Here is an 11766-nt window from a genome sequence, read left to right on the forward strand (position 1 = left end):
ACACTCCTCGTTTAATTTAACTTTCAACAGTATCGTTTAAACAATTTTAACGAGGAGTTATTAAGAACTTAACATTAGGTATTTTATAAGTTTCTGTTTTCTACAGTTAGTTATTGCTGCAGGTTTACGTACAAAAGTGATACTTGTATTAATAAATTACCATTAAAAAGCTGATTAATAATATTTTTCATTTTAAAGTACTGTTTAATTGCAACTTGTTCAATAAATTATTACTGTCAACTATTTTAAGAATAGTATTAACTACATATGTTCAATTCAAAAACAAAAAAAGTAATTGATTGCACACAAAAAAAAACATGTTGTCCTTAACATGATCTTAAACTGTATCCAAGGGGTGTTCAACTCGATAGCCGAAAGGACTGCACAAGGTCTTGGACCAAATATTTTGAGCGTCTTTTTTTTTATGAATAAACTAAATAATCAATTATTAGAAAAAATCAAAAAAATATTATAATATTGTACATTCGCTTAAATATGATATTTACATATACTCTAAACAATATCATATAAACATGTATATAAAAAACAAATTTTAACCATCAACAGCTGTTCATTATTCTTTGAACATTTTCTATTAATAACCATTAAAAAATAGTATGTAAATTAAATGAAAAACAATATTGCATGGTTCTATTTATTTGTAAATAAAACACCAAAAAAGTACAAATATTAATACTAATACACCGATTAAATTTAAAGACACTAAAAACACTAATAATTCAATTTGGAAATTATAAAAACCTATTCAACTTTTAGTATAAAAATGAACAAAAATAACTAAAATTTTATAGTTTTCGTCTCACAAAAGTATAAGAATAATGGCATTTAATTAAATGGAAAAGTATTTATTACACCATTTCTAGTTTAGTCTTATTAAGTTAATCATAAAGCCAACTTAATATCAAAATCTAAAAAGTATTTAGTGACAAAATTTAGTTCATTAGCTATTTTTGATTACCCTCAAATAATACTTTCTAACTTAACCAACATAAAAATTAAAATTTTCAGAAAAATATTCAAAAACAATAGTACATACTTTAGTCTTAAAATTAACAAACTATTTTTCAATGGTATTCAATAAAATATTTTGGACGGTAATAAAAAAAATATAATAATTTCCAAGGTAATTTTTTCAAAATCTAGAATTTTAAAAACTACATTATTCAATATTAATTACGCTACGTTTAAACAAGCTAAAGCAAGAAATTGCAAAAGAATAACTTAGAAAATAAAAAGTTAATGAACTATAAAGGCAGTTTTACAAACTAAACTTATTTTTCACGGAAGAATTGAGGAAGGGGTAAGAAAAACAAATTTTTGTCACCAACAAGTTACCGAGTAAAATACAACAAACCAATAATGGAAAACAACGTATTTTTCAAATAAATAAGGTTCCCGGGCATTTTATAATTCAACTTCATTTCAAACACTTGTTTCAAAAACCTGCAACTAACTTGCACTTTCGCTTAGCTTGCAGTATTTATTTTTTTATCGTTTTATAATTTTTTTAATCTGGTATTAACCCGCCTTAACCAAACATATGACGTATAATTAAATAAAAATTAAATCACTAAATAAAAATTGATTTTGAATTATTTCGTTACGTGTCTTTTTGTTCAAGTTGCCTAGGTTTTGATGCCTATGGACAATAATAAAAAAAAAATATTAAAAATTAAAGTAGAACTCATGCAAGCTGAGCAAACATGCAAACTAGTTGCAGATTTTTCAACTTTCTTCTACGCCGCGTACTTCTCCCGCATCTTCACCATCTGCTCCTTGCTGCAAATCTGGTTGATGTAGGCGCACCTCTCCGCGCTCTTCACCTTCCTCCGCACCAGCCACTCCACCCCCTCCTCCTCGCACTCCAAGCCCCTTGTGACGTCATAGCGGCGTATGAGCGCGAGCAGCGCGGTTATTTTGGCGTGAATCTTTCGGTGCTCGTTCACGAGCTTCGTGAAGTTCTGTAATGATATTAGCATCTCATTTTAATATTTTAAAGCTCGTGAATAAATATGGAATTTTTTGTAATAATAAAAACAATTTTCATTATTCTCAAAACAAGCTTTTGCAAAACAATTTTTATAACTCTTAAAACAATTTTCTAAAACAATAAACAATATTGTTTACTTAAAGGAGTTACATTTGTTTTAGTGCTTATAAAACGGAATTTGACTTGCAATTACAGTGCAGTAGCAGTTTCGGCAAGTGTGCTTTAAGTTAAAATGCATTTTAAACACGTTAGATTTAAGAACTAATATTTTCTTGTGTGTTTAACTTTAGTTCTCGTATAGAGTGATGTAATTGTATCTTTGTGTTGTTTAGTTTATGTAAATAAATATAAGTGTTGTTTTGATTGTTGTATTAATCTACTATAATAATCCCTATTACCCCTTAATAAAATATCTGTATCGAGACAGTTCTTTTGAAAAAATTAAAATTTACTACGAATTTCTTCACACCATATTTTAATATTTGTTCAAATTTTAGCTACAGACTTTAAAAATATTGAATTTATTTTACATAAAAATATTACTAAATTTAGCATTTACTTTATTATAAGAATAAGATACTTTGGTTTTTAAATTGTTCAATAAAAAATTATTGATTACTGAACGAGGTTTCCACACGTCATTGATTAGTTTTAAGATTTACTAGAATTACATTAAATAGATGTGTTTAGTAAATAAAAGTATATATGTTTTGATTTGTAACATACAAAAGTTAGTCTATTTTAAAGTGTAACTTGAAATGTATCAACTAAGTAAATAACAATTATTCAAAGAGCTTGTTAAGCGATAATATATAATCTAATTACAGGAATTATCGAGCTATAAACTCTTGTTCTATAGAAGTTATTCTATTTGAGTAAGAGTTTATAGAACACCTGTTTAAATAAATGTTGTTGATTACCCTTCTACTTGGTTGAGACCTTTAAGGTTGCTAGAAATAAACTTACTTCAACAAAACTGCTAAAAACAAACAAAACAATTCTCTTAAGAAGTTTTGTTTATTATCAGGAAATAAAGAAATCAAAAGAGCTGTTTTAAAGAAAAAAATAACCAGGCAGAATCATTAATGACGTAAATTATAAATAAAGTTAAAATGAGCAATAAGGATAACAAAATATTGAAAGTATTGGTAAATCAAGCAAAGTATAGTAATTGAAATTGCAAAAATTACTCTCAGAGTTTTCTAAAGACATTAAAGTCACATATATAACAAGCAAATACTTTAAAAAAAAGGATAAAACATCACATGAACTCAACTCTAATGTAGCCTAAATATTAATAATTTTAGGAAAAAAATTCCAAATATGTTATTATTATATACGCATTGCATTCACTTATTATAAAGCTTTAAAGATAAAAAAACGGCTGTGCTGCTGTCTCTGGGAATGTAGTTTAATAGGTAATTGTAGTGTTTGTAAAAATCTAAAGATAACTGGTTTTCACTGTAATTTTTTTTTTGAGAGTGTCGAACAAAACTGGAAACTAGGACAAACTGTGAACATAGACATCTTGATAAAACGACATTATCAGAGTTTGAACAAACAACTTTTAAAACAAGAAATAACCCTTATACTTTAAGAAATTTCAATTAACTTTTCTTATTTATTTTAATGAATGTTTTTTGAAAAAATATTAACTTATTTGGTTAAACAGTGTTTATATATTTTAGTTCGACTATTTTTATTTACAGTTTATATCAGACTAAATTTTGAATTTTATAAACAACAATAATATATGCTTTGATTTACTAATGCACATTTATCTATTATAGTTCTTTCAAATATTTGAAATACCGACAATTAAGCGTCGAAAGGTTGTCCAATAAATTCTGTTTTTTGTATCATTTTTATTTCATTTAAATGTTTAGCTTCAATTTTTTATATACAAACAAAATTAAAAATTGATAGATAGATAAACTTTGTATGAAAACAAAATTGAAATAAGTACAGGGTTGCCACTCTTTTTTTCTATTTTTCTTCCAGGTTTTTAAAAGTACACATTATTGGGTCTATTTTTAGTTTAAAGTTAAGTTTAAGGTAAGAAACTGTGTTAAACTGTATAAAAACATTGAAAAGATACTGTAAAGCTACTTTAAATATGTTTTTTTATAAAAAACTTTTGGATGATGATTTTTTTTATGATATATCTTTAGAGTTAAATCGAAATTTTACTACTGTACATGTTAAAATTCCAGGTTTTCAAGTTTTTTTTTTTTGCCTAAATTGTCAAACTCCATGTTTTTTCAGGTTTCCAAGTAAAGTGGCAATCCTGTAAGTACACATAACATTAGTCCATAAACCATTTCTTTTACAATTTAAACGTAAAGACTTGTTTAATAAAAACTTATACAAAATTCAGTTCGATGATAAAATTTGGTTTATAAAATATTATTGATCAACTGTTCTAAAATGCTGTTTAAAAATCATTTATATTAACCCAAACCAAAAGTAAATCAAAAAATAAAACAAGTTAGGGATATAAAATATCAAACACAAAAATTGTAACCTCTTTTTTTTCATTAACGTTTTTTTCAACTCTAGCCTTGTACGAAGCCCGGTTGCCATCGGAAGAAAAGTTTTTTGTATTTTTGTATTTGTTCGTCATCGCCCACATGATCTCTTGAATTTCTGATATCTGAAATTATTTTGATAGATTTTATTTGCACAAGGAGTGAAATGATTCAATTGTATAAAATAATTTTTTTAATTGGTTTATCAGAAAAAACTATTTTAAATAACTAAAACAAACGCTTTTTTTAACTGAATAAAATTTAAAAACAGCTGGAAAACGTTTTTTTAAATACCTCTGATTCTAGTTCTCTGTATCGTATCTCAAGCATGGCACCAACATCATTGTAATGTTTATACGTCTTTGCATCTTTTATTTCACTAAAATCTCTGTTAATGCAAGCATGTTGAAAAAGAATTTACTTATCATCGACAATTGTTAAAATATTAAATGTTCACATATAAAATATAGCTCTACAAAATAAAAAATATTTTTACTTTTAACAAGAATGCTGTAACAACTGAAAACAAAAAAGGTTTAAGTTTGAGTTATTTTAGAAATAAAAAAAATCTAAAAATATAATTAAAAAACACTAACTTAACTGATAGGCCAGCCACATAGCTTGCAGTTACAACGACATTCTCTGAAAATAAAAAAATTGACAACCATTTTAATTTTTAATTTAAAAAACATTAGTAGAAAAACTTTCAAAATCAACAACGAGCGCTTATAAAACACGTGGGCAGTATAAAAACCATTTATTTTCATAACAATTACTTTTTATCAAATTTTTTCCATGCTCGGCTGCTTCGGCTTTCTTGGGGGTTCTTATTTGTTTTTGGGGAGCTTTCTGCGGGGTGACGTGTTTGGAAGGGGTCATCATGTCGTCACTGACGAGACCCATCGATATTTGCACGTCACTCTGGCTGCTGCCTGGAAATTAAAAAAAATCAGTTTTTTATTACTTGTAGAAGATTGCTTTTTGAAATGTGATGATTTTATCCAATGTACATTTACAAGATACAGCGTATTAGGGCGTTAAATAAATCCAAACCAGCCAAGATCAAAATTGGAACAACTTTTACACAAATACTTTATTGACTGACGGAGTTTCGCTCCTCAAAAATATGAAAAATTAAACATGCCAAACATCAGAGAGAAAATTTTTATAAGCACACAAAAGACAATAAAAACTTCAAAAATTAGTTCTGCTCAAAAAACAGATATGAATATTTTAAACTGCAAAAACTGTTTTCAAAAAAATACCTGCAGGTGAACTATCAGACAAATCTCTCAACGGAGAGTCCCGTGGGGATTTTTTCCGCTGGTGGTTGGCGACGCGGGTTTTCGGCTGGATTGTGTTGACGAAATCCTCCTCCTTGAACTTCATCTTGTGTTGCGGTTTCGGTTTGGGGGATTTCTTCTCGATTTCCACCCTCATCTCCTCAGCGTTGATTTTACTGGAAGTTCAAAGGAATTTTTAGTGTATAATATGCTTTAAAAAACATACTTTAGGAAGATATTAAACAGTGAGAAAATTAACATAAGAATGTAAATAAGTAAACAAATTCAAAACTATTTTATCAACAAGTTGGCTGAAACAACAACAGGTAATTTAAAGAAATGAAAAATGAAAAGACATTTTCAATTACTGCACGGATTTTAAAGAATTTCAATTCAGCTTTATGCTTACCACAACAAGCAAAAGCAAATATATAAAAAGCATATCTGAAAACGACACCAGCTGATTTTTGTAAATTTTGTTCAGAGCAGTAGCTTTTTAACCAGCTATACAAGTGTTATAAGACAAAAAAAAATTGAAACTTCATTAGAAGCAAAAACTAGTGTTGCAAATAACAATTCCATTAAGATTAAGATAACAACATCTCGTCAGAAAACAGAGTGTGTAAACCACTATGATGTAACTGGACAAAGTATTTTATTAAATTTACAGATCATTAGCTGAGCTGAGCTAAATTAAACAACTGCAGTTAAAGTACAAAAACCGACTATCATGTGATTCAACATTTAATTTGACACTCAATAAAACGTCGTATATAAAATTACAAACTTTAGTAGCACTCCTTTCAAAAGATTAATTATCTGCTATAAATGATACGTAACAACTTGTTGTGATTACTAACTGCAGGACGTTGTTGCGGTCTTTCTCGTTGTAACCTCCCCAGTTTGCACTCACCTCTTTGTAGCATTGAGGCAACAAGGAGTAGACTGCCGGCTGGGAAGTGCTCTTCACTGATTCGGCGACCTTTGAGTATTTTTAATAAATATTCAACGTTATGTTATGATAAAAAGCGTTTTATTGTTGGGAAAATAATAAAACGAATATATTTCAAACAACAAATGAAATTTTCTTAATTACAAATCAAAGTACTCCAACAGGACGACACTAATTTTCACGTGTTCAATTTTCTATTATTTTTCCTTTTAAATTTACATCTTCGTTTTTTATTTACTATTCAAAATATATTATTTTTACGATTTCTTCTAAAATAAAAACATGTAACGTTTAACTTGTAGGGCTACTTTATAATTTTTTTTTTCACTGAAAATTCAATAAAGAATTGAAAACAAACTTTGTCAAGTATGCTCATGACTTGCTGGTCATTTAAGTCGGATTTGGGTTGAAGCTTGTTGAGCTTGTCAACCAAATGGTCAAGTTTGTAAGGTCTCACCGCCAGCAAGTGAATCACAATATCCTTGATGCTGCGAGTTTTATTTGATAATAAAAATTTTCTTTAAACTAAATGATTAAAAGTTTTTTGATTTTTGTTGTAGAAGTTTGCTGGTGCTCCGGTTCAATAAAAACAAGAAGTAGACTATTTATAATAGCTATAAAATTAACAGAATAATCAACTTAATAAGCGTTTTGCTTTGTAATTCTAATTTGAAGAAATATTAAAAACAGTGTATCTAATTTAATTTGTTACTGTTATAAACTTGTTTTCGTAACAGTTACAATCAACGTTCTACTTTTCTTCCTTTAAAAACATGTAAAGCATAACAAGCAAATAAATTAAACTGTTTATTTTAACTGATCAAAACAATACTAACGGGGAGCTGATGTTGAGCAACGGTTTTTTACCGAAGCCGACGAGCGAAGGCGCCGTTTTCTTCCTGCCTGAAAAATCGGAAGCATCTTTGGTGGGGTTGCTCGGAGTGAGCGACAGAAGGTTCGAGTTTTGTGAGCTTAGAAAATAAAATGAAAGTTTTTAGAGTTTATTGATTAAAAATTGGAACATAAGTTTTTATGAAAATACTTCAAAACGTTTGTATTTAAACTAAAAGTTGTTTTCCTTAAAACAACAGAACGAAAACATTTTCGACTGAGAGCTGGTTACTAAATTTTGAGTCCCTTGTAAAACAAAAAATGTATCAAAAAGTTGTCTTCAGAAACTAACCTACTAATGAAAGAGCTTCTGTTTTGGGGCGGACATTTTTTGTTCAATATATTTAATCTTTTGTTGTTTGATATTTGGTATCTCTTGTGTTTTCCACCTTTAATAATAAAACTTTTATTTCTATTTTTTCAAAAATGATTTCAATCAGTTATTAATTGCTTATTCTAAATTTGTATAATTTATAAAATAAGATAATGTATTTATTTGTATAAAGCCTTTGAAAAAAATATGCATACAAATGACATTAGTTGAATAAATAATTTTGTTAACAAACTTTATTTTAATTAAAGTAGAACTTAGTTTACCTGGTTTTTTTCCGTTGCCCAAAAGCTGAGTGCTAAAAAATTAACTATTATTTTAAGTAATAAAAGCTTTCTAATTTAGTATAAACAATATGACAACCAACTCAATTTAATTTTTTTTCTTTCTCAAAATAAAGGAAAAATTTGAATCTGGTTTAATAATATTTATATTAGCGACCATTTGTTACAAACTTTAACTGAAAAGTAAATGTTTAAAACAGAAACATTACAAATAGTATTAAACAAAATAAAGATTTTTTAAAATGAAAAAATTCAATCTAAAACAACGAAATAAATAAAATAAGCAAATATGTAATCTAAATTTAAAATATATAAACAAAGCATGGAAATTTTAAAACAAAAAATAATTGTATGTTTGGTCAAGACAATGTTAAATTTAACGCTATAAAATATAAATTTATTTTAAAAACATAATTTTAAAATTATCAAATAAAAAGAATAGAGAGACAAACATAACTTTGAGAATTAAAATTAGAGCTAAAACTCTTGATTTAGTAAACCGGTAGACTAATTATTTAATAATATTATATAAAAGAGAGAAATAAACTTATAAAATCGCCTACCTAGACTCTTGGTTTTTGTGGTTGATCTTTTTCATAGAAAGATAAGTCTGACCGAAAGAGTCATTAGTAGCATTAACTGTCATCTTAACATCCGCCGTTCCCAACATAAACAAATCTTTTCTGCAATGCATTTAATTTTTAACATTTCAAATTTTATGAACACTTTAGTAAAAAAGACCTTGTGGTAGCATGGTTTTTTTAATTTATGATACTATAACTAGATATTAACAATAAATAATGGTATATGTTTATAGCTTTAGAAGCAAAATGTAATATAAAGCTGTTAAACTATTAAAATCTCTTAATGCAAAAAATAAATGTATTGATTTATTTTTTTGTAAAAAATAACAAACAAAACTAATGTTTATTTCTAGGCAATTCGGAATTAAAAAAATTAATATACTGTAAGTGTATGTAAGCGAAAAAATAATTTAATTTTGTTTTAACACATTTGAATTTAAAAATATGACAGTATACATTTTCAATCTGATAAACTAAACTAACTTTGCTTTTTTATAACATTATCATTTTTTTGTAACACATATTTACTATAAAGAATAACCTAAAATATATTAGTACATTTTTGGATAACTTCAAACCTTTTTTGTTTTATAACATTTGGTTTGGAATTTTCCTCATGGTAAGTGGCAATTTGAAAGCAGAAGGTTTTGTACCTTCCATCGCCAGTGGGTATCTTGAGTATCTGTGAAGATTTTATGAGTTTATATGAGATAAAAAAAGCAAGATTGAGGTTTTTAGTATGGATATAAAATAAAACCATTTTGTTTCAAACCATAACTGTTGTTAAAATGTTATTGTTATGAAAATTTAAATAACTTCTAACTATTTTAACACCACCATTTTACAAAGTCGAAAGTTATACAGTTATGAAGCAGTCTTAAAATCATAGTTTATTTTGTACACAATGGAATAATAAAAATGTGTATGCATTATTTTTGTGTGTGTATATTTATACAAAAGTTAACATTACTTTTACTGTTGTTTAATTATTGTTTAGAATTTAAACATCTTTCAAATAGTAAAACAGCAGTAGATACACAATTTAACAAATTTATGTTTAAGTTTTTTTTTTATTCATCAAAACTTTTGGTTGTAGTAAAATAATTTGTGTAAACACAGCTTAGATATGTGAGAGTTGAAAAAGTGCAATTTACATTGAAACTAAATAGTTACTGTAGCTGGTATAACAACATTTAATTATATTAGCTGTTTTTAAATCATATAAGTTATTTATATAAGATTACTGAAATTTTGGTAATAACTAATTGAGGTTAATGTAGTACAAGCCACCAAAAAGTTTATGCTTATGTAAACTTACATTTTGGTTATTGATCCTTGATACCTTGATAACCGCTTTTGAGTACTTTGTTGCACCCTGTACAAAATAAAAATAAAATGAAAATTGCGTTATTTAACACTTTGATTTATATTTTTATTTATTTCTCTAAAAGTGGTCAAATTAAACATTTTTGTATTGAAACTTACAATTTAAAAATATTTGATAGTTTAAGTATATTATGACAATTTTATCATTATAAACTACAAGCTGCTTTTCTACAAAAATTCATCAAATTTAAAAGAACAATTAAAATATAAAATTTTTGTCTGGACAAACTTTAAAAATTACCAAAATATGTTCACAAAAGCATCATAGCTTACTTTTATTGTAGATTTCAAAACAAAACATCTGCTTAAATATTTATTTAATCTATTCTATATCTCTACTTGTTTATAAAAATGACTTATTTTTTCAACTAACACTTTCAATTAGGTTATCAAGTGCTCTTTGAGACGTTTCTGTCAACTTGACGTGGCACAGTTTGTCATTGCTAAATTGATTCTGCTTTAACGGATAATTTCCTTCAACAAGGCCAATGCCTCGCTTGATCATTACTTAGTACAGTTATCTAAACAAAACTATATTACAGACAATGTTATGTAATTAAAAGTAATGTGCCAAACTAAAACTAATTTAAAGTTATAACTTAAATAAAATCATATCAAATACTATATTCACAAAAAAAATTATATATAATTTTAACTTAAAACAAGAGCACCTATACAAAATATATAATTTAAATTATCATAAGTTTACCAGTATCACAATTACATATGCTACTTATTTTATATAATTTTCCATACTAGAACTTAAATGATATTAGCAGCAGTTTACTTCACTTTTAAAAAAACAATTATCACAATAAAGATAAAAAAAAAGAGGTCTAACAAATTTTATTATTATAATTCAATTCTTGTAAAATTGTTATAAATAAATAGTTATCTGTAATTGAAGCTTAAAAATAACTATTTATGTGGTTTAAAAACAATTACAAAACCTTTTTTTATCTTGAAAACTTATATGGCCTAAAAAACTTATGAACATGTACTTAAATAAAATTTTAATTTACTTATCACAGAAAGGTACTATGAGAAAACATACAAACTTCTTCTTCACTTCTACTTCTAACAAACAAACTAGACGTTTTAAGACTGTTAATGACTTTAAAAAAATTCTGTAAGTGTACTTATTTTGAAAGCTTACAATTTTTTTCTTGTTTCAAAAATCTGATGCAATACCTTAATATTTTTTAATCTGATAGAAGTAACAGTAGTAGCCATATTAAACACACAATTAAACATAAACATTTAAAAATGCTAATTAGTATAACTAAAATAAATGCTTAAAATCTAATAAGTAATAAACAATATTGTTTCAATTAAACAATTTATTTAATAAGACTTCGCAAAGTTTTTGATTTTCAATGGACGAATAATTAAGTTAGGTTTGATTATTTTTAATACAAAATAATTAGCTTCAGTGATCTAAAAGTAGCCTGAGTCTATTACAAAAACTCAAATAAAATGTTTTTACCTTTGACACGATGTTTAATGTGTATAGTTT

At 26.4% G+C, this 11766-nt stretch overlaps 1 protein-coding gene across 1 annotated transcript; it reads right to left on the reverse strand.

Moving 5' to 3' along the window:
* Window positions 1–1003: 1003 nt before the first annotated feature.
* On the reverse strand, window positions 1004–10767 carry LOC145843437 (uncharacterized). Its single transcript, XM_082950919.1, has 15 exons — window positions 10624–10767; window positions 10183–10239; window positions 9443–9546; window positions 8844–8963; window positions 8263–8294; window positions 7958–8054; window positions 7611–7745; window positions 7133–7262; window positions 6683–6804; window positions 5805–5998; window positions 5316–5471; window positions 5136–5181; window positions 4834–4927; window positions 4536–4664; window positions 1004–1982 (listed from the first exon to the last, which is right to left on the reverse strand). The coding sequence occupies exons 1-15, from the start codon at window positions 10753–10755 to the stop codon at window positions 1758–1760; spliced, it is 1773 nt and encodes a 590-aa protein (XP_082807045.1). The 5' UTR covers window positions 10756–10767; the 3' UTR covers window positions 1004–1757.
* Window positions 10768–11766: the final 999 nt, after the last annotated feature.

The sequence above is a fragment of the Thalia democratica genome, chromosome 8 (assembly GCF_965202585.1).
Source record: "Thalia democratica chromosome 8, ktThaDemo2.hap1.1, whole genome shotgun sequence".
Taxonomy (NCBI): domain Eukaryota; kingdom Metazoa; phylum Chordata; class Thaliacea; order Salpida; family Salpidae; genus Thalia; species Thalia democratica.